A 22438-nucleotide genomic window follows, 5' to 3' on the forward strand; every position below is an offset into this window, starting at 1 on the left:
TTTGTTATATACTCGCCGTATAAGACTACCCCTTCTTCCGATTCGCGACCCCCCCCCCCAAGCCGGCAAAAACAGCTTTGCACCGCAGGCCCAGCCGCCCAAGACGAGTCGGAGGCCCCTACCCGCCGCATCCTGCACTTGGGCAGACTCAGCACAAACGCTGCTGATGGCCCCAATCGACACGCTGACCTCCCCGCGCACGCTGACCATCTTCTCTCTGCCTGCACTTTCCCCGCGGCCCTCTTCGGCGACTCAGCAGGGGCAGCGATCAAGACAGGCTGCAAACGTCGGGACCTTCCCTCTCTGAGTCCCGCCTATTTTGTTTCAACTTCCTGTTTCCGCATAGGCGAGACTCACAGAGGGAATGACCGCCTGTCTTGATCGCCCGAGGCTGTGCGGACCGGCAGGAATTTTCTGCGGACCGGCACCGCGGACCGGCGGTTGAAGAACTGTGATGTAAACAGTACCCGGCGTATAAGACGACCCCCGACTTTGGGGAGGATTTTAAGGTACTGAAAAGTCGTCTTATACGCCGGCAAATACGGTAAATAATTGAAACTTTAGCAGTAAATGCTAGTAGTGCAGATTAGGATATCTGGAGTTATGTAACAATAAATGAACAGAAACAAATCTTCATATATATCTTTTGAGGGAACCAGAATCTCTTGTAGAGTACTAAAAGGATGCAATCCAAACAGCTCTAAATATTTTTATATTTATGTGGCATAGGAATTTTATGAATATAGAATTAATTTTTACACAAGTTAAATGAAAAGGGAAAAAACTAGGGATATTTTAAAGTAATCTGGGGCCCTTTTTACAAAGCCATGGTAGCGATTTCCACATGGCAAACACAATGCAGCCCATTCAATTCCTGTGGGCCTCGTTGCATTTGCTGCACTGGGACTTGCTACCATGGTTTTGTAAAAGGGGCTCTTGGTCTGAATTAATTGTGTTTGATTCAGAAAACGAATAGATTCCACAATAATTACAGTATCATATTTTAGAGGACCACCACCAATAGTATAATGAACGTTAACTTCAGAAAATCAAGTTAACATGACCAATATTATGTAAACATTTTTTTTTTTATTTAGACCACTTGCATAGAACAAATTTAAATACATTTTATTGTGTACATCTAGGAAACCCCAAAATATTAAATTAAAATTTGCTGATTCAGATAGTAGTAAATATGGCAGGTCAATGTCAAAATGGGAAAAGCACTTCAACTAAAGACATCAAACAATATTTAGAAGTCCACATGTCAGTATAGCATTGAAGTTTACAATTTAAGGAAAACAATGCAGAAAAAAATCATTTAGGAAAACACATATTATTAAGGACAAAAAATTATTACTTTTACTAATTGCTGTATAAGTAGTTAGCAAAAAATTCCTTTGCTATATAGTAACTTAAAAAAATTCCTATGAATTCACAATTTCTCTCCAGTGGTTCAGAATTACTTTACAGAATATTTCTACCTATACAAAGTTTAATTGATAATCTATTTTAAGAACTGTAACAAAATGCAAGGTAGACATAAATACCCCCGTCCCACACACCCTTTCCAATTGTTATTAGCTCCTTATTCCTCAGTCATAAGCTGCACCTGTTGCTCCAATATGAAATCCTTTCATCAATAAGCACAGGTTCATCTGAAATGGACAAAAAAAGCACAGTTACTTACCATAACAGTTGTTATCCAGGGACAGTAGGCAGGTATTCTCATCATGTGGGTGACGTCATCCACGGAATCCCGTAGCGGACAGCCTCACAAGCAGACTTTCCAAGATTGCTGCACTGTGCATGCGCAAGTGCCTTCCCGCCGAACGTAGGTCGTGCGTCTCCTGTGAGGTACCTCAGTTCAGATAGCTAGCTAAGAAGCCAACCAGGGGAACTGGGTGGGTTGTGAGAATATCTGCCTGCTGTCCCTGGATAACAACTGTTACAGTAAGTAACTGTGCTTTATCCCAGGACAAGCAGGCAGCATATTTTCAACATGTAGGTGACCTCCAAGCTAACCAGAATGGGATGGTGGGAGAGTTGGCAATTTAGGAAAATAAAGGTTGTAAAACTGACTGGCCAAAATGGCCATCCCGTCTGGAGAAAGTATCCAGACAATAATGAGAGGTGAAAGTATGAACCGAGGACCAAGTGGCAGCCTTGCAGATTTCCTCAATAGGAGTTGATCTGAGGAAAGCTACAGAGGCCACCATAGCTCTAACTTTATGGCCCATGACTCGACCCTGCAGAGGGAGACCAGCCTGAGCATAGGAGAAAGAGATGCAAGCAACCATCCAGTTGGAGGTGGTTCGCTTGGAAACAGAGTGCCCCAACTTATTGGGATCGAAGGAAATGAAAAGTTGAGGAGCAATTTTGTGAGGTTTACAGTCCAGAGTATGAAGAACTATTTCTCCAGGATGAGAATTAGGCTTTGGAAAAAAACACTGGAAGGACAATGGATTGATTGAGATGAAATTCCGAAACCACTTTAGATAAAAATTTTGGATGAGTACAGAGGACCACCTTGTCATGATGGAAAACTGTGAAAGGTGGGTTTGTCACTAGAGCTTGGAGCTCACTGAGTCATCTAGAAGATGTGAGTGCAATGAGAAAAACCACTTTACAAGTGAGATATTTAAGATGAGCCGAATCTATTGATTCGAATGGAGGCTTAATCAAGTGAGTAAGAGAAACCACTGTAGATGGCTTGAAAGGTGGGTTGACATTGAAAAGTCCTTTCATAAATCTGGAAACCACAGGATAAGAAGAGAGAGGTTTCCCTTCAATAGGCTGTTGAAAAGCAGCAATGGCACTGAGGTGGACTCTAATAGATGTGGATTTGAGTCCAGAGTGAGATAAGTGTAGCAGGTAATCCAAAACTGAAGACAAGGAGGTAGACTGTGGCTCCTTGTGATGAGTAGTACACCAAGTAGAAAATCTAGTCCATTTCTAGGTGTAACACTGCCTAGTGGACAGCTTCCTGGAAGCCTCTAGAATGTCCTGTACAGATTGGGAGAACTGTAGAGTGGCAGTTAGGTTGAGAGGAACCAAGCTGTTGGGTGTAAAGACTGCAGGTTGGGATGAAGTAGAGACCCTTGACTCTGTGTAAGTAGAGAGGGAAATACTGGTAGAAGTAGAGGCTCCCTGCTGCTGAGTTGAAGTAGAAGGGAGAACCAAGATTGTCTGGGCCACCGAGGAGCTATCAGAATCATGGTGGCATGCTCCTTGAGTTTGACAAGAGTCTTGAGAATCAGAGGGAATGGAGGGAGCACATAGAGAAACTGATTCGTCTATACCAGAAGGAAAGCATCTGCCTCAAGGCGATGAGGAGAGTATATCCTGGAGCAGAATTGAGGCAGTTTGTTGTTGTGGGGAGGTGCAAAGAGATCTATCTGAGGAGTTCTTCATTGAGCAAAAACATGATGGAGAGGCGAGGAATTGAGTGTCCATTTGTGAGGTTGTAGAAGACGACTCAATTTGTCCTCCAGACAGTTGTGCCGCCCTTGGATGTAGACAGCTTGCAGGAAGATGTTGTGAAGGATTGCCCACTTCCAGAGCTTAAGAGCTTCCTGACAAAGAGGGAGAGATCCTGCTCTTCCCTGCTTGTTGACATAGTACATGGCGACTTGGTTGTCTGTTCAAATGAGGACTACTACCTGGTCGTGAAGAAGGTGCTGAAAAGCTTTGAGAGCATTGAAGATCGCTCTGAGTTCCAACAGATTGATGTGACACTGACAATCCATGCTGGACCAATGGCCTTGAGTACGGAGATCATCGAGATGAGCCCCCCAAGGAATCTGTTGCGAGAACCTTCTGATAAGGGGGGTGTGAAACAGTAAACCTCTGGAAAGATTGGAAGAGAGCATCCTCCAGTGAAGAGACTGTCTGAACGAAGGAGTCATTGTAATGCGTTGAGAGAGTGGGTCGGAAGCTTGCTACCACTGAGATGCCAGGGTCCACTGAGGAATTCTGAGGTGAAGTTTGGCAAAAGGAGTCATGTGAACTGTAGAGGCCATGCGACCGAGTAGAACCATCATTTGCCTTGCCGAGAGTGACGTGAGGGAAGACACTCATTGACAAAGGTGAATGAGAGTGTCCCGACGTGATTGAGGCAGGAACGCTCTGAGTTGAACAGTGTCCAGTATGGCTCCAATAAACTGTAGAGTTTGGGAGGGACGTAACTAGGACTTTGGAAAACTGATTTTGAACCCAATACTTCGGAGAAACACTATAGTCCTTTGGGTCGCTACAATAACCTCCCGTTGAGATGATGCTTTAATGAGCCAGTCATCCAAATATGGAAAGGCTTGAAGACCCTGCATCCGCAGGGCTGCAGCCACCACCACCAGGCACTTCGTGAAGACTCTGGGAGATGAGGCGAGGACGAAAGGAAGGACCCGGTACTGAAGATGAATATTCGCCACCCGAAATCTTAGGAATCTGCAAGAGGCTGGATGAATTGGAATACGAGTATAAGCCTCTTTGAGATCTAGGGAGCATAACCAATCGCCTTGATCCATCAGGGGATACAGTGTTGGAAGAGAGAGCATCCAAAACTTTTCTTTGACAAGAAATTTATTGAGAGCTCTGAGGTCCAGGATAGATCGCAAATCCCCCATCTTCTTTGGGACTAGACAATAACGGGAATAAAAGCCCGTGTCCCATTGGGTCAAGGGGACCTCCTCGACAGTTTGGAGGCAAAGAAGAGCCTGAACCTCCTAAAGAAGGGGAAGTTGCAACATTTTGGAAGGAAACTCTCTTGAAGGGAGATCCGGTGGAATTTGAAGAAATTGAAGCGAGTAACCCTCTTGGATGATGGTAAGAACCCAGAAGTCTGATATAATCTGCTCCCACTGTTGGTAAAAGTGATGGAGCCGACCTCCTATGGGGAGGAGAGAAGTTTGATGGATGAAGGTGGACGTTATGCTTAGACTTAGATTGTCAAAAAGACTGGGCAGGTTTAGCTGCAGCAAGAGTCTTGGGGTTTTGCTGATGCTGCTACTGTTTCCGAGGCAGAGAACTGGAGAAAGCTGGAGTAGATTTCTGTGGATATCGATGTGGAGGTGGCCTAAACTAAAGGCTTAGCCATAGGTCGAATCAAAGAGGCAAATGACCGTTCATGCTCTGACAGACGCTCAGTGGTAGTCTCAATGGAGTCGTCAAAGAGCTCATTACCTTGACATGGTAAATTGGCTAGATGATCCTGCAAATTAGGGTCCATGTCAACAATGCGTAGCCAAGCTAAACGTTGCATTGCCACAGCAAAAGCAGTGACCCGAGATGACATTTCAAACGCATCATAAGTGGCTTGAAGCATGAAGAGATGTATTTGGGCGGCGGGAAGACACTCGCGCATGCGCGGTGCAGCACTCGCAAACTTTTTGAAAGTTCTACAAGCAAGTCTGCTTGCGAGGCTGTCCGCTACAGGGCTCCGTGGATGACGTCACCCACATATTGAGAATATACTGCCTGCTTGTCCTGGGATAATACAGTAATATGCAAAATTTTATAAACAGATTTAGCACAAATTTCAAATAATTATAAAGACGTTTACTGAAAAACGCTGGGTTTTTACTAACCAGTGGTAGAGGTTTCTACTACGGGTCGGCGAGTTAAATGCTCCAAAGTTCACAAAACTTCTATGAGCGTCGGAACATATACCTTTCCAGCCCGTGGTAGAAACCTCTCCCCTCCTGTTTAGTAAAAGGAGCCCAAAGAAATTAGGTTCTTGCCTTCTAATATCTTTTCTAGTAGTCATTCTGGACAGTAGGGTATTCTCCCCAAGCTTGTGAGCTGAACAGAAGGAATCCATTCCAGGTTTTCAGCTATTCCTCCTTCTCCAAAGGACTCTGCTGCCCCCTTCAGTTTATAATAAAGCAGGCGAAAGCCCTATATACGAACACATAAAACGAAGGGGGTACAGGAAGACTTCCCGAACTACAGATCTGCTCTGCTCTGAAAGTATAACAAATATATTAAACACAATAATTGAACAATTGAAACATCAAATTAAAGGTAGTAGATCAACACGACACCTTCATGCTCGCCTGCATAAGAAGGAACTGAAAGGGGCAGCAAAGACTGGAGAGAAAGAGGAGGAGCTGAAAAGCTGTGATTGACATCTCTTGCAAAATACTCGTGAGAAGGCGTGGAAAACCCTATTGTTTCAACATACCATCCCTATTGTACTGGAACAGCAATTATGAAGTCTTTCTTCCAAACTGCCTCTCACTGTTCTCTATTCTCCAAAATCCTCAAATTGCTCCCACCCCACCAAAAAGCTATCCTCCACAACTGCTTCAACACTGTGCTAACTACCACATCCCAAAATTTACTCCCTTCACCCTGCAAACTGGGCAGTTGCTTTGCGGAATAGGAGCAATCACCCTGTTCCACCCAAAATATACTGCTGCAACTGCACAATATACCACAAACTGTTAATACTCTCCAAACCCCCTGCAACTGCATCACATGACAAACTGACCCCTCCCCTTTTAACCCATACCACCCCCAGCTACTACAGACACCACATGCAGAACACACAACAGGGATATACACACGTTGCATTTATGATGGTTACTATGTTAATTTTATGTTATTGTATTACACCTTGAGGAATTGATGAAAGACAGAAAGCTCTTCATCACAGAGAAATAACAACTGAGAAATGATTCAGGGTGGATTGATTAAATATGAAATGGCTGTTTAATAAGACGACACTTCATGAAACTAATTGTCAGTAGACTGAAAATACATCACAGAGAGGATTTTATTTTTCCATGCACTATATAATTAAGTTGTGGAATCATTTGCGTTGACCGTATTTTCTGGCAATAAACAGTATGATTCAAAGAGGTTGGGACAAAAGCCACAGACATTATTAGCTAAGGGAGCCAAGGTAGAAGACATAGTGAGCCGCATCGACAGTGTGGAAGAAGAAGATACGGCGGTGATGATCAATGTGGGGACGAACAACGTGAGTAGCAGGAACTACAACAGAGAAGTTCTGAAGGACCAGTTCAGGATGCTAGGAAAGAAGCTGAAAACAAGAACGCAGAGGATAGCATTCTCGGAGATCTTGTCGGTATCCAGGGCCGACGAGAAGAGGCAAATGGAGCTGCAAGCAGTCAACGTGTGGATGTGGCGCTGGTGTGAGGAAGAAGGATTCCACTTCGTGTGCAACTGGACGACGTTCTGGGGGATGAGCAAGCTATACAGGAAAGACAGACTCCATCTCAGCAGAGACGGAAGAAAGCTTCTGGCAAACAACATCAAGAGAGAAGTTGAGAAGTTTTTAAACTAGGAAGAAGGGGAAAACCGACAGTCGACCGAGAGAGTGAGTTGATGGTTCGGGAACTGGTATATCTGGAGGATACATTGCAGGAAGATAGAGGGGAAGACTCACCAGATCACAGGCAAGAAAGATCAAAAGGGACACAAGAGGGAAGGAAATGCAAGAAAGGAATAGGCCGCAAACTCAAGTGCATGTACACAAACGCAAGGAGCCTAAGGAATAAGATGGGTGAATTAGAAGCTATGGCACAAAAAGATAACGTTGATATCACCGGCTTCACGGAAACACGGTGGACTGAGGAAAACGTCTGGGACACTGTGCTACTGGGATACAAGCTATACCGCAGAGACAGCTTGGCTCAGAAAGGTGGGGGCATTACGTCACAACCGACGGTTCTCTATGGGTCAATATTCCGGGAACAAATGGACTGGAAACGAAGATCGGCATTTACTACCGATCCCCAGGGCAGTCCGAAGAAATTGATGGACAGGCTTCATCAGCGCGGCAGGGAGAGAGGAAAACAGTGTCCGGCGCGGCAGGAAGGACAAAGGCTTGTAAGGCAGTGAGGGGGAGGAGGCATGAACTCGGGACATGGGAGGGAGGGAGAACTAAGGACAAAGGCTGGAAGACAGCGAGGAGGCACAAACTTGGGACATGGGAGGGAGGAAATAGAAAGGGACAATTGTTGGACCTGAGTGAAGAAAGGAAAGAAGGAGACTCATGAAATCACCAGAAAACAAAGGTAGGAAAATTAATTTTATTTTCAATTTAGTGATCAAAATGTGTCAGTTTTGATAATTTATATCTGCTATGTGTATTGTGTGCATATGAAAAATGGGGAGACAGGGTGCAGAGCCTGGCAGGGAGTGTGGGTACAGTGCAGAGCGTGGCAGAGAGTGAGGGGAGATGGGTGCAGAGCCTGGTATATATTAGTACAGAATGTTTTTTTTCTGGTTTTCCTACTCTAAATCTAGGGTGCTTCTTAAGGTCCGGTGCGTCTTATGGAGCAGAAAATATGGTATGCTGCTTAGGTAGGGAATTACAAAGGGAATGATGACACTGATAGGATAAGGGACTATAGAGGGAATGACAAACAGATATGGGTGCTTTGCAAGTAGTTGGGTTAGGACTTAAACGCAGTTTCAAAAAAAAGATAGAAGCTCTCTTTGGTATGGATACATTTGAGAGATTCGCAATCATAGCCAAATATAGAATGTTGCATAGAATAAACTCATTTGGAAACACTGCCCCAGATTACATTACCCATACATGTGATCAATTCAGTGTTAGTCTAAAGAAAATCTAATATTTTCTTTTTAGCATTCAATTATTTATTGAATTCTTTTGATTTAGGTATCTGTTTTTCCAGGGTTCAGAGGAAGGTAAGATAGAAACATACAGCTACAAATTCATCTAAATTTCAAAATACACTTCCCCCTCCCGATTTGCAGTTTTAGGACTCGCAATTTCGACTATTCGCAATTTCCTAAATCCGGAATCACCCCCACCTCCCTCCCGCCTCCCGGACCTCACCTGGTGGTCTAGTGGTCTTTCGGGGCAGGAGCGATCTTCCTATGCTCCTGTTCCATGCAGATCACTCATCCAAAATGACTGCCGTGACTTCCTGTTGTATTGAGAAACTACAGGAACTCACAGCAGCCATTTTGGATGAGTGATCTGCAAGGGGCAGGAGTGTAGGAAGATTGCTCCTACCCCGAAAGACCATCTGTTCAGGTCTGGGATGCTGGGGGAAAGGCGGGAGGGAGGCAGGGCTGGGTCAGAGTCGGCCCAAAAGTTATTCGCAAATTTTCAATATTCGCAGGCCAGCTCTGCCCCTAACCCCCACAAATATTGAGGGAGGAGTGTAATGTTTCAAGCAATAGATATACAAAATTAAGATATAAAATAAGCAAAATTCAGAAAGTTATGACATGATAAAATCCATTTTCTATGGTTACACTGTACAGATATGACTTATATTACTTACTTCTTAAATTTGATTTGCATCTCATTTGCATCCCAGTTCTGTTCTATAAAAAACTAATAATTCACAGACACGGGGAGGACACATTTCTTCAAATTAGTAAATTTTAACGAAGATGACCATCTCCAAATAGGAAGCATGTTTTAATTTATTATGAACTTCAAATCTGAAGACCAACCTTCGAGGATGATTGGCATCAAACAATGTTGTGTCATCGTCATCATCATCTTGTTCTAATGGTTTCAATTCCATATTTTCTATGTTGGTGTCCAGAACACCATATTTCCTTGTCTTTTTGTTTCGCCTTCTTGTCCTGTAATGTAAAATTTGGAAAATAAAACCAGTTCTATCTTATTCTGCACTATGATTTTAAAGGAAAATAATTTACACCAAACAGTAGTTATATTCTAACTAATATTTACTTCTCTTCGTTTTACAAATTACAAATCATTAGCAACAGTGTACATTAATTAAATGCCAGTGAAATAAATGTTTCCTCTTGAATCAAAGTTGTTAAAAAAAGGGTAAAGGGAATGAGACTTGATACAATAGAATATCAGTTATCCTGCACCCATGGGGATTGGTGGATACGAGATAACTGTTTTTCTGGTTAATTGAGTAGTAAATGCCATGCAGCCCATTGTATATCTATGGGCCTCTTAGCATTTAACACATACTAATCTGTTAGCACAACTTAGCATAATCAAAAATAAAGTTCACAAAAAAAGTATTGCTAACTCAGATTTACTTAAAAATACTGTAAACAGGTTAAAAAATCTAAACATTTTAATGAATGTGAAATTATCTTTATCTTTTATATTTGATTCAGTCAGGAATGATGACACTCATCTGACAACAGAACATTTTAACAACTTAGAAAGACTGCAGACATGAATTTGATCTAATCAGGCACTATAGTTTTCTTGCTGCTGAAGAATCATGGCTCATTGGTTTTAGTTTCCAGGATCACCCTGGTGCGCTTTAAAAAATGTGCATTACAGTTTAATTCCTAGGTACTCTAGCTGATTTTTATGACAGGTAATAGAATACCAATGCAGGTGAACAGTAATGGATACACTTCTACTATGATGTCCATAGATGGAGGAGTTCCACAAGGATCTGCTTTATCAGCACATGTTGGAACAGCTTCTCGTGGCTTTGTGAAGAAACACGTATGGCTGCCTGGAAGGAAGGAGGAGGAGAAGGCCTCAAGGAGACAGGTACACACCGTGGCAAAGGGGAGGGGCATGAACTTAGTCCATAGAATGGAAGGACAGAGGGAGGGAAAAGAGATGCTGAGATGGAAGAGGAAATAGAAAGGGAGAATTGTTGGGCATAGGTGTCTGAATGAGAGGGAACAGGATGGTGCACATGGGGAAAAGAAGAGAATTGCTGGGCATAGGGAGAAAGAGAGAATTTCTGGACATGGTGGTGGGAGAGGAGTAAGGTACAGTATGGGACATCAGGCAATACTCCTGCAATTTGACATTTCAGCTGCCTTTGACTCCGTGGATCCTCACCTTCTATTAACAAAACTGTCAGAAATTGGTATAACTGGAACACTGCTAAAATGGTTCTCTGACTTCCTACAAAACAGAGAATACATCGTTAAAAAGAATGAAGAGATCTCCAAACCCTGGAAGGCCTTCTGTGGGGTGCCTCAAGGTTCTCCACTTTCCCCATCCTGTTTAACCTTTTCATGAGTTCCCTCGGAAACATCAAATTCAGTGATGAAAGCATAATGTCCTACGCAGATGACATTCTGCTCCTCATCCCCACAAACAACAACCAGTCAGATGTCACCAACAAAGTATCAACCAATATTGAAAGAATCCAAAATTGGGCAACAATCAACAAGCTAAAACTAAACCAAACCAAAATCAAAATCTTATTCTTCGACACAGCCCAACAGACAGTACCGACAAGCATCACTCTCTGAACAGTCCACACCCTCACAGTCGATAAAACCTCCAAAATCCTAGTGACTCCACACTATATGGTTACATGGAAGCCCAAATCTCTAACATTCGGAAAAAAAATCCCTCTTCACCACGAGGCAACTAAGACTCATCAGGCTGTACTTTCATCAACTTCACTTTGCTCTGATTGTACAGTCGACGATTCTAACACAGCTGGACTAATGTAATTCTGCCTACATGGGTATTAACAATGCACTGACCCACAAAATGCAACTAATACAAAACACAGTTGTAAGACTAATTTTCAACCTGAAAAAATTACTCGATATCAGCCTTCAACAGGCAACTCACTGGCTATCCATCCCATCACGAATAAAATTTAAAACTTCATGCATCATATACCAAATAATTTATGGAAACTCAGCAGCTCCACTCATCCAACTCTTCTCAAAGGCATGGTCTACCTCCCATAGAACCCTTATCAGGATACTACTGAACTTCCTTCAACAAAGAATCTCCAATACAAGCGAATCTTTCACTCCATGCTCACCTTCCCTGGAATGAAAACCATGAATGACCTCGCTGAAACGACCAGAACAGAACCCAACCAAACCACATTTCAGAAAAAAATGAAAACCAGCCTCTTTGATACTTAAACTTCTCAGATCTTCCCTTGCCCCACGTGTCCCCTTTTCTCCTTCCCTACTCTCTTCACTCCTCTCTCTTCTCTTTGTAAGTCACCTTGAGCCTGCTTAGGTATGTGTGATGCAGAAATAGAAGATTAGATTAGAAGTGTTGGATGTGGTGATGATGGAGAGAAAAGGATGCAAGAGAGAGGAATGCTGTACATCGTGGTGGAGGGAATGAAGGGAGAGATGCAGCATGGTACTGGAGAGGGATGTTAGAAGGAGCATGGGGCTAGTGGGCAGGGGCGAAAGATGCTGCACAGGGTCCTGAGGAATGAGAGGGGAAGAAATGTTGGACATGAAACAACTGTGCAGATATACAGTGTAAAAAGTCTCAGTAAATTGTATTTCTTTATTTTCTGTAAATACTTGAAGCTTTGTTTTTGTGCTAAATGCATATACATGTATACCCATATCATATTAAAAAAACAAACAAACATATCTCAAACCCCCTTCTCTACCCACTGTGGCTCTTTGTAAATCTTGGGTCAAAATTTTAGGATAAAATGGCTCTTTGCTTCAAAAAGGTTGCTAACCCCTGCACTAGAAGGACTCATTAGCATCTTTCATAGGGAATTCCAGTGCACTAATACATGTTAAAAATATCTAATAATTTTGGTGAAAATAAGTCAACATTGCACAGTAAAGCTATTAATTATTAATGACAGGATTTTTTTTCCCCTGGTTTTGTGATTTACACATAAAATCATAAAAATTATAATTTTTAAAATAGTTTGAAGTAGTGAGAGTAACTGGATGGTGGTTTACAAAATCTCTTACCCATTTTAGATTCTGGATTTGGCTTATTTTATAAAAGCAACACAGATGCCTATGTGCCTTAAAAAATGGTTCTGTTATCCTATTCTAGTTAGTATGCAAATACCCTCACAGAAATTTCACTAACTCCAACTGTGTGTGTGTTCTCTATGCATATACACATGGTTTTATATAGCACAGTAAACACAAATCAATGGAACTCCAACCTAGCCCCTGGGAATGCATGTACAGTGCACACACTTATAAGTCTGTGATTGAATATGTATGTCTAAGACCCTTTTTCTCATAGGTAGAAGATGCTTTATACCAGTGTATCGCAAACTGTGTGCCACGGCATACCAGTGTGCCTCCTGAGATTTCTGGTATGCTGTGACACACTGACGAGGAGGAGAGTCATCCACGCCAGCTGCCTGCCTACAGGATGTGCCTCTCGTGGCGAGAGGCACATCCTGTAGGAAGTCAGCCGGTATGGATGACTCTTCCTCATGGCCGGTGTCTCTCCTCTTCTCCCAGCACCTCCCGGATCCCTGTAACAGCAGGTCGTAGTAAGATGGGCCTCCGCACATGCGCGTGACGCCATCGCGTCAACTTCCGGGTGCCTTCCGGCTGGGGCACTGCATTTAGTATGCCGCCGGCCAGAAAAGTTTGTGGGACACTGCTTTATACACAGGAAAGGCTTTAAAAAAAATTACCCCCATACCTTACTAAAGGCCAGTTCTGATTGAGCTGGAAGCACAAAGCAATAAAGCTGTGTGGACTATAGGGGAAAAAAGGCACTTCTAAAAGAATAAACTATCTTGTTCAGTAAAGCTATTCAGCACAAATAAGGTATTTTAGAGCATTTAGCCTGGAAAAAAAATGAAGACCTGCAGCTTTCAAGCTCTTCAAGAATTAACAGTCCTATATATTTCTTTAATAGTGAGTGACATCTGCAGTACTTCCCTGGCTTTTACCAGTAATGGAGTAAAACAAGAATTCAAACAAATCAGTTTCTTATTGGATTTCCTGAGGCACCTAACTCCAACGCGTACTAAAATTTGTAAAAATCTGGTAAGCAATCTGATGCTACCTTAGTGTCTATAGAATTCACTTGAGTAAAGATAAACACTGTTAGTGCCCTTTTCACAAAGCCACGGTAACAAGTCCCAGTGTGGCAAATGTGACGCAGCCCACAAGAATCGAATGGGATGTGTCGCATCTGCCACATCAGGACTCGCTACTGCGGCTTTGTAAAAGAGGCCCTTAGTTTGTTGTGTAATTCTGTCCTATTTCTGAAGAAAAGTCCTGGCCTTTCTCTCACCAAACAGAGATATTGTTTTTTTGAGGCAGTTGCTTATTTGTGCCATTCTGTCTGTCCATCTCTTGCCCCCTGGGATTTCAATTTAGTTCCCAATATTCTTTATGTTCCACCCTTTTAGCCCCCAAGTCAGCCTCAATTTAAGGACCTTACCTTGAAGATATTCTTTCTGATAGTGATTGGAGAGATCAGGAGGGTTTTTGAGCTTTAGGTTCTGTGTCTTGTTGGAACTCCATCTCTTCTTCTTAGAGGATCCAATGTCCATCTACACTTATTTATTTAACAATTTATATATCGCATAAAACTATGCAGTTTACACATTGCTTACATACATATTATCCTAGTCGCCATTCAGCAAGTGGTGCAGGGCCGGGCAGGAGCTCAAAAATCTCGCTCCTGTGTTCCAGTGCGCCACTGGCCACAAGATCGGAAGGCGGGGCTCAGCACAGGGCAGGAGCATAGAAAGTTTGCGCCTGCCCATTCACCACTGGACCACCAGAAATGCCAGAAAAGGTATGCAGAGGGAGGGGGTAAATAAATTGTTAATATCAGCTGGGACGGGAGGGATTCCTCCTGTCTTAGCCTATCACTAGACCACCAGAGGCAGAAGAGGGTACAGGGCAAGAAGGTGGGACTGGTGCAGAGCCTGGCAAGTAGTGAGGGTGGCTGAGTGCAGAGCCTGGCAGGGGAGGGCGTGAGGGAGGGGATACTGGGTACAGATCCTGGCAAGCCATGGCACTTGAATATTAAGCTGTATTACATTCAGGGGGACCTTGTCTTTTCCTGCCTCCTGAAGTCTACTTGGGTGCATCCTGATTGTTCAGGATGGTACAGCCTAGATGCTAAGGAATGTGAAATGTAGTCATATTTATTAATAACATAAAAATAACCATACTGGGTCAGACCAGTGATCCATCTAACCCAGTATTCTGTTTCCACAGTGGTCAATCCAGGTTACAAATACATGGCAGAAACACAAATAGTAACCAGGGCTGTGGAGTCGGATTCGAGGAGTCAGAGACAATTTTGGGTACCTGGAGTTGGAGTCGTGGGTACCAGAAACTGAAGAGTCAGTGTCGAAGGATTCATCTACCGACTCCACAGCCCTGCTAGTAACAAGGTTTCCTTTAATCAGGCTATTCCATCCTGAGACCTCACTTGGAAAAACTGCAGTTGTGGGGTCCCCTGGGGATCTCTGTATTTCTCTTCAGTGCTGTTTTTAAATAAGTATGTTTTATGGGACCTTCTGCAGAGGGGACCACCCCTGCAGGGACCCCATCTTGTTCACCCTCTGAACTTCGCAGCTGGAGAGTCACCAAAGCGTGGCTGACTTAGACTGCTTGTCCATGGAGAAAGCGAAGTTACTTACCTGTAATGGGAGTTCTCCGTGGACAGCAGGAAAAGTCAACCACACAGACCCTCCTCCCCTACGGGGAAATCACTGGATTGGAGAAGGCCAGCACAGGCATATATAGGGCTACCTGCATATGCTTAGACGAGGCTCCCAAAAGCCTCACCTGAGTTTGGGAGAGCAATTCTGAATTCAGAACATTAGATGACGTCACCAACGTGTGGCTGACTTAGACTGCTGTCCATGGAGAACTTCCGTTACAGGTAAGTAACTTTGCTTTATTTCCTTGATTGTACGGAATCTATCCCCTTTTAACTTTTGAGAGTGCCCTCTTGTTCTCTCTACATTGTAGAGGGTAAACAACCTGTCTTTATCTACTAAGTCTATTCCCTTCATTATCTTGAATGTTTTGATCATGTCCCCTCTCAGTCTCCTCTTTTCAAGGGAGAAGAGACCTAGTTTCTCTAATCTCTCACTGTACGGCAATTCCTCCAGCCCCTTAACCATTTTAGTCACTCTTCTCTGGACCCTTTCGAGTACTACTGTGCCCTTCTTCATGTACGGCAACCAGTGCTGGATGCAGTATTCCAGGCGGGGGCGTACCATGGCTTGGTACAGCGGCATGATAGCCTTCTCCGATCTGTTCGTGATCCCCTCCTTAATCATTCCTAGCATTCTGTTCGCCCTTATCACAGCCTCAGTGCATTGCGCCAGCAGCTTCATTGACTTGTCGATCAGTACTCCCAAGTGTCTTTCCTGGGGGGTCTCTCCGAGTATTGCACCGGACATCCTGTATTCGTATATATGATTTTTGTTACTGACATGCATTATCTTACATATTGAACCTCATTTGCCATGTTGCGGTCCATTTCTCAAGCGTGTTTATATCACGTTGCAGATCTTCACAATACTCCTGCGTCTTCACTACTGTGAATAACTTCGTATCGTCTGCAAATTTAATCACCTCACTTGTCGTGCCAATTTCCAGTTCGTTTATAAATATGTTGAAGAGTACAGGCCCAAGCACCGAACCCTGCGGCAACTCCACTTGTGACGCTTTTCCAGTCCAAGTATTGTCCATTTACTCCCACTCTCTGTTTCCTATCTGCCAGCCAGATTTTAATCCACGTATTTCACCCTCGATTCCATGGCCTTCTCCGATCTGTTCGTGATCCCCTTCTTAATCATTCCTAGCATTCTATTCGCTCATTTCGCCACCTCCGTGCATTGCGCCAACGGCTTCATCGACTTGTCGATCAGTACTCCCAAGTGTCTTTCCTGGTGGGGTCTCTCCGAGTACTGCACCAGACATCCTGTATTCGTGTATAAGATTTTTGTTACCGACCTGTATCACCTTACACTTATCCACGTTAAACATTATTTTCCATGTCTCGGTCCATTTCTCGAGCGTGTTTAGGTCACGTTGCAGGTCTTCGCAATCCTTCTGTGTCTTCACTACTCTGAATAACTTCGGCGTCGCTCATCGTACCAATTTCCAGGTCACTTATAAATATGTTGAAAAGCATGGGTCCAAGCACCGAATCCTGCAGCACTCTACTCGTGACGCTTTTCCAGTCCGAGTATTGTCCATTTACCCCCACTCTCTGTTTCCTATCCACCAACCAGTTTATTATCCACATGAGTATTTCATCCTCGATTCCATGGCTTGCAATTTTTCAAAGTAGTTGTTCATGCAGGACCTTGTCGAATGCCTTCTGAAAATCCAGATATACAATGTCGACCGAGTCACACTTGTCTATCTGCCTGTTTACTCCCTTGAAGAAGTGCAGCAAGTTCGTCAAGCAAGATCTTCCTTTGCTGAAGCCTCCACCATCAAGGTGATTGTGTCCATCAAGGTGATCAATGATGTGGTCCTTTATCAGCGCCTCTACCATCTTTCCCGGTACTGAGGTCAGACTCACCAGTCTGTAGTTTCCCAGATCTCCCCTCGAACCTTTCTTAAAGATCGGCGTAACATTCACCACTTTCCAGTCTTCTGGAATCCTTCCCGATTTGATCAACAGATTAGCTATTAGTTGGAGCAATTCAGCTATAACCCCTTTCAGTTCCTTGATTACCCTCAGATGGATGCCATCCGGTCCCAGGAATTTATCATTTTTAAGCCTATCAATCTGCCTGCATACCTCTTCTAGACTGACCATAAAACCTGTAAGTTTCCCATCTTCGTTTCCTGCGTATAGCCTGTATGTTGTATATATCCTCTTTGGTAAATAAGGATGCAAAAAATGTGTTCAGTTTGTCGGCAATGGCTTTGTCCTCCTTTAGCACTCCCTTTATTCCATGGACATCCAACAGCCCCACCGCCTCCTTCACGGGTCCTTTTCCCTTAATATATCGAAAGAACGGCTTGAAGTTTTTTGCCTCCTTGGCTATTTTTTCCTCATAGTCTCTTTTGGCCCCTCTTACCGCCTTATGGCACCTGCTTTGATGTTGTTTGTTCTTTTTCCAGTGTTCGTCTGTTTTTGACCTTTTCCATTCCTTAAACGTATGAACCCAGAAGGAATGAAAAGAATAAACTGAGCCAGAGAGAAAGAGCTGCAAACTAGCCTGCAACTAGCCTAGCCACAGTTAACTGCCAGCCAGCCAACCGGGACTAAACAAGGCACACTAGGCCGCAAGCGAAATGATAACAGCTATCCAACCTGCTGGAGATAGAGTATACTGGTTGACCAGGAGGCTGTGCATCCAAGATATACCAAGAGGATAATTCAATGCTCTCTATCTCCATCTGCTGGTTGATGGACGTAATTCCACTAGTCTTTGGATTCATCTGCTGTTGATGACAAGGAAGGATAGTTTTTCTTGATTCTGTAGATCAGGGGTGTCAAAGTCCCTCCTCGAGGGCCGAAATCTAGTTTTCAGGATTCCCCCAATGAATATGCATGAGATCTATTTGCATGCACTGCTTTCATTGTATGCTAATAGATCTCATGCATATTCGTTGGGGAAATGCTGAAAACCCAACTGGATTGCGGCCCTCAAGGAGGAACTTTGACATTCCTGCTGTAGATAGACAAGTTCCATGACAATTGCCACATCTCATTCAACCAAAAAATAGTGCTAAATATAGAAATAGAGACACCAAAGCTGATTTTTAAGATGAATATATGAGTGTGGAGTCTGAACTTGATGTAGACCCAGACAAGTGCTGTTGATAAATAAAATACTGGAAAATGCACTAAGATTAACTATTTTTAACTGAAAGTTGTTAAGACAATAAATCACAAGCCTAGTACAGTTTCAACATATTCTACAACTTAAAAGATTATTTAAGTATTAACAGTTCTGCATGAGTAAAAATCAGGATGACTTAACCATTGGATCACGTGAGGCTCTGGTTCAGGGCACCAGAATACCCAGCCTCTGACCTCATCTGGTCTACAGGTTAAACCTTTGTTTTCTCTCCCCCTTCCCCCCTGACCTCATCTGGTCTACAGGTTAAGCCTATTTTCTCTCCCCCCCCCCCTCCAAATCTTCCCTTCTCTCTCCCCCTTTCTGTAGGTTAGACACTACTCTTCCCCCCTCCCCCCATAGTCCTATAAAATGTAACTTGGTTGCCAGAGAGCTGCCAGATGCTGAACCCAGAGGAGGGAGAGGGTGCTGGAAGAATGCGATGGGGACGGGGGCCACTAAAGGTAGCTCAGGGCACCACTATCCCTTGAGCTAGCCCTGGTAAAAATGTATCTATATTAAGCACAACCACCCAAAGAGCAAGTTGCTTAGGAAAACTATGAAATATTTTAGATGTTTAACAAGACTAAAGATCGCTCAACAAGATCAGGTAAATTAAACAGTTACATAAAAAAGCTGTTAAAAACTTTTTTAAAAAATCGAATGAACTTACCTAAAAATTAACTGGAACAACATAATTTTCAATACTGAAAATGGTAGAAATATTTCATGGAGATACAAAAAACAACAAACCCACCCCAACTCTTACAATTGATTCATACACACACACAAAAAAAACTTTAATGTAAAACGTAGATTACCTCTGTTGCAGATAAATTACACCTGCCTCTGTTAATATAATCCCCATCTCCTCGCCCCCAGCCCCATTCCCAATATTTTTTATGCGCTTTCAATACTTAACATATATTAACCCTTAATATATTTTTATCAAGAGATAGTGGTGTCGTGAGATAACTTATTTCAGTGGACATCCCTTCCCTCTCCTACACGTGCTCCCAGCACCCACTCCTTTCTGGGTCCCGATACTCTTAATCTGTCCTCCCCGTCTGCCTGCACTCTTCTTACCTAATAGTTCGAATAACAAAGTAGACAATGACGGCTGCGCTGACCACCACCAGCACGGCCAGGGCTCTCTGGGTGCTGGGTTGTTTGCTGTCCTTCGGAGTTGTGGGCTTATTCTTCGAGGTCTCCTCTCGCGCAGGGAAGTGCTGCTCCTTGCGGCCTGTGCTGCCATTCAGGGCCGGGGTGGTGGGCGACGAGGAAGGCACGGACTGCGACATCCGGTTCTTGATGTCTGCAAGGGCCACCCGAGCGTCCGCCCGGGCAGAGGCAGCGACCAGTGCAAGGAGCAACCCCAGCAGAGGGCCGAGTGCCTGCAACCGGCTCCGGGGGCCCGGCATCTTCCTGTCTTTCCTCCGCCCCGCCCGGTTACCGGCTGCGTTAGCCCCTTCTCGGGCTACTGCCCGCCCGGCAGTCTAGGGACTGTAAGCACAGAAAAAGTCCGCAGCTGCCATGGACGCTTCCCAGCTGTTGCTATCCCCCGAAGCTGACGCGCAATTATGACGTAAAAAGAGAGACCTCACTCGTCGGCATCATCCTATCCTGCGGGGTAGCCGGATGCCTCTAGCGAAGCACCTGACTCGTGGCCAAAGGTAGAACTACAGCTCCCGACATGCTCTGCGGAAAAGCACTCCCCAGGAGTGGTGCGTTGCTGCCTCATGACCAACTGTTACTATTGTTTGCTATTGTTTCTCTTTCGGTAAAAGAAATTGTCAGCTGAGGTGTCGACGTGGTAAATTGTAATGATTCTCTAAATCTTCAGTGCATACCATTCGAACACATGCGCCTGCGTATAAGTTTTACGCCACATGCGGTAAACGAATAGCTTTCGAATTATAGTGGCATAAAAATTGTGCGCTGACAGCAAAAACAGCGTATACTATTGTATAGGGCATCATTGAGGTGTAAACTAGCTTCCTATTTGCGTGTGATTGGATTATCTGATATTCTTATCCACTAACGCAAGAGAGACTAAAAAAAATACAAGAGAGCAGAAGGCACGCGGTAGAACCTGCTCAGTGCATGGTTTTTACTGCGAAGTTAACCTTAAAACAATTCTGTGCATTAAGCAGTGCGCGTGTAAATTGCTGCTGAGTAAAATATTTAGCTTTCAAACCTTAACCCTATTCCACTGCCCTCCAACCCAGCCATCTGATTAACTGTTCTCCTTAATTATATCCATGACATCCTGTTTGTCTGTCTTGGCTGTTTAGATTTAAGCTCTTTCGAGCAGGGACTGTTTTCTTCTTTGAGACTCTGCAGCGCTGCTTGCATCTGGTAGTGCTATAGAAATAATTAGTAGTAGTAAAATGCAGCAGTAATCCTCAACTCATCAGCAAATGTCCCCCCTTCTTGTCAGTGTGTTAGCGGTGATGGGTTCAGGCAGTGACAGGAAGGGTGACATTAACAACCAAGAAAAGGAAGCAAAAAAAAAAAAAAAGTCACCAATCTGTACCCTAACCCAGCTTTCTGCACTGGTTCCCATAATCACTGGTAGTTCAGCAGCTCCTGTGCCTCCAATATTAAAATAAAAGCATAATGTCCCATTTTCAGAGAGCATCCCGAAGCTGTGCGTAGGGACAACTGGACAGGCGATCGTGGAGCCTGGGCTCTCCCTACTTCCCTGCTCTCTGCCGCCGCAACTGCAGGAAGGGAAGGGCCAAGCACCGGCCCACAAGCCTTCTCCCCGATGCCAATTCTGATGTCAGAGAGGAAGTTCCGGGCCAACCAGGCAGCGATTGGCTAGCCCAGACCTTCTCTCTGACATCAGAATGACATCAGGGGAGGGTTTGTGGGCCAGCGCCTGGACCTTCCTTTCCTGCAGTTGCAGCAGCGATGGGCGGGAAGCAGCAGCGGGAGCGGTGGACCGGGAGTTATACACTTCCCCCTCCCCATTCGCGGTTTCGGCAATCGTGATTTCACATATTCGTGATTTTTGGGGGGAAGGGGAAAAAAAGAAAAAAACCTACAGTTTAGCCTTCCCCCCCGGCGTCCCAGCCTTACCTGGCGGTCTAGTGGGCTTTCGGGGCAGGAGCGATCTTCCTATACTCCTGCCCCGTGTAGATCGCCAATAGGAAATGGCTGTGGGGAATTCCCGTCGTAGTCTCGAGAGACTACGGGAATTCACGGCAGCAATACAGATGCAATACAGAACGTGAAGACAGAGATAAAACCAGTCAAAGGACAAGAAGGCCCTGGAAACATAGTTAAAAGCACAGAAAAATGAAGTCAGCAGACAACAAAGGTAGGGAAAATATTTTATTTTCAATATAGTGATTGAAATGTGTCAGTTCTGAGAAAGGAAAGATGTTAAACTTTAACTGTGAGGGCCATAGAAAAAATAGGGTATTTGGAGAGCCGCAGAAAAAATAGTTAATGTCTTATTGAAGAAATGACAATTTTGCATGAGGTAAAACTCTTTATATTTATAAATCTTTCCTTTAACAGAGGAATGATTAAGAAGGGGATAACGAACAGATCGGAGAAGGTTATCATGCCGCTGTACCGGGCCATGGTATGCCCCCACCTGGAATACTGCGTCCAGCACTTGTTGATGTACATGAAGAAGGACACAGTAGTACTCAAAGGGGTCCAGAGAAGAGTGACTAAAATGGTTAAAGGGCTGGAGGAATTGCCGTACAGTGAGAGATTAGAGAAACTGGGCCACTTTTCCCTTGAAAACAGGAGGCTGAAAGTGGACATGATCGAATCATTCAAAATAATGAAGGGAATAGACTCAGTAGATATAGACAGGTTGTTCACCCTCTCCAAGCACCGAGCCCTGCGGCACCCCACTGGTGACACTTTTCCAGTCCGAGTATTGTCCATTTACCCCCACTCTCTGTTTCCTA

General features: G+C 44.1%; 1 protein-coding gene across 1 annotated transcript; it reads right to left on the minus strand.

The window, feature by feature from the left end:
* Window positions 1-1069: 1069 nt before the first annotated feature.
* Window positions 1070-20164, minus strand: FAM174A (family with sequence similarity 174 member A). Its single transcript, XM_033929192.1, has 3 exons — window positions 19593-20164; window positions 9463-9597; window positions 1070-1658 (listed from the first exon to the last, which is right to left on the minus strand). The coding sequence occupies exons 1-3, from the start codon at window positions 19925-19927 to the stop codon at window positions 1655-1657; spliced, it is 474 nt and encodes a 157-aa protein (XP_033785083.1). The 5' UTR covers window positions 19928-20164; the 3' UTR covers window positions 1070-1654.
* Window positions 20165-22438: the final 2274 nt, after the last annotated feature.

This window comes from Geotrypetes seraphini, chromosome 1 (assembly GCF_902459505.1).
Source record: "Geotrypetes seraphini chromosome 1, aGeoSer1.1, whole genome shotgun sequence".
Lineage (NCBI taxonomy): Eukaryota > Metazoa > Chordata > Amphibia > Gymnophiona > Dermophiidae > Geotrypetes > Geotrypetes seraphini.

What these genes read in the sequence shown, in the direction of transcription:
- FAM174A (XM_033929192.1), bottom strand. Translation starts at nt 19,927, where the DNA reads ATGCCGGGCCCCCGGAGCCGGTTGCAGGCACTCGGCCCTCTGCTGGGG. An exon ending in TTTGTTATTCGAACTATTAG is followed by an intron (nt 9,598 to 19,592) that starts GTAAGAAGAGTG and finishes TTTACATTACAG; the next exon opens with GACAAGAAGGCGAAACAAAA.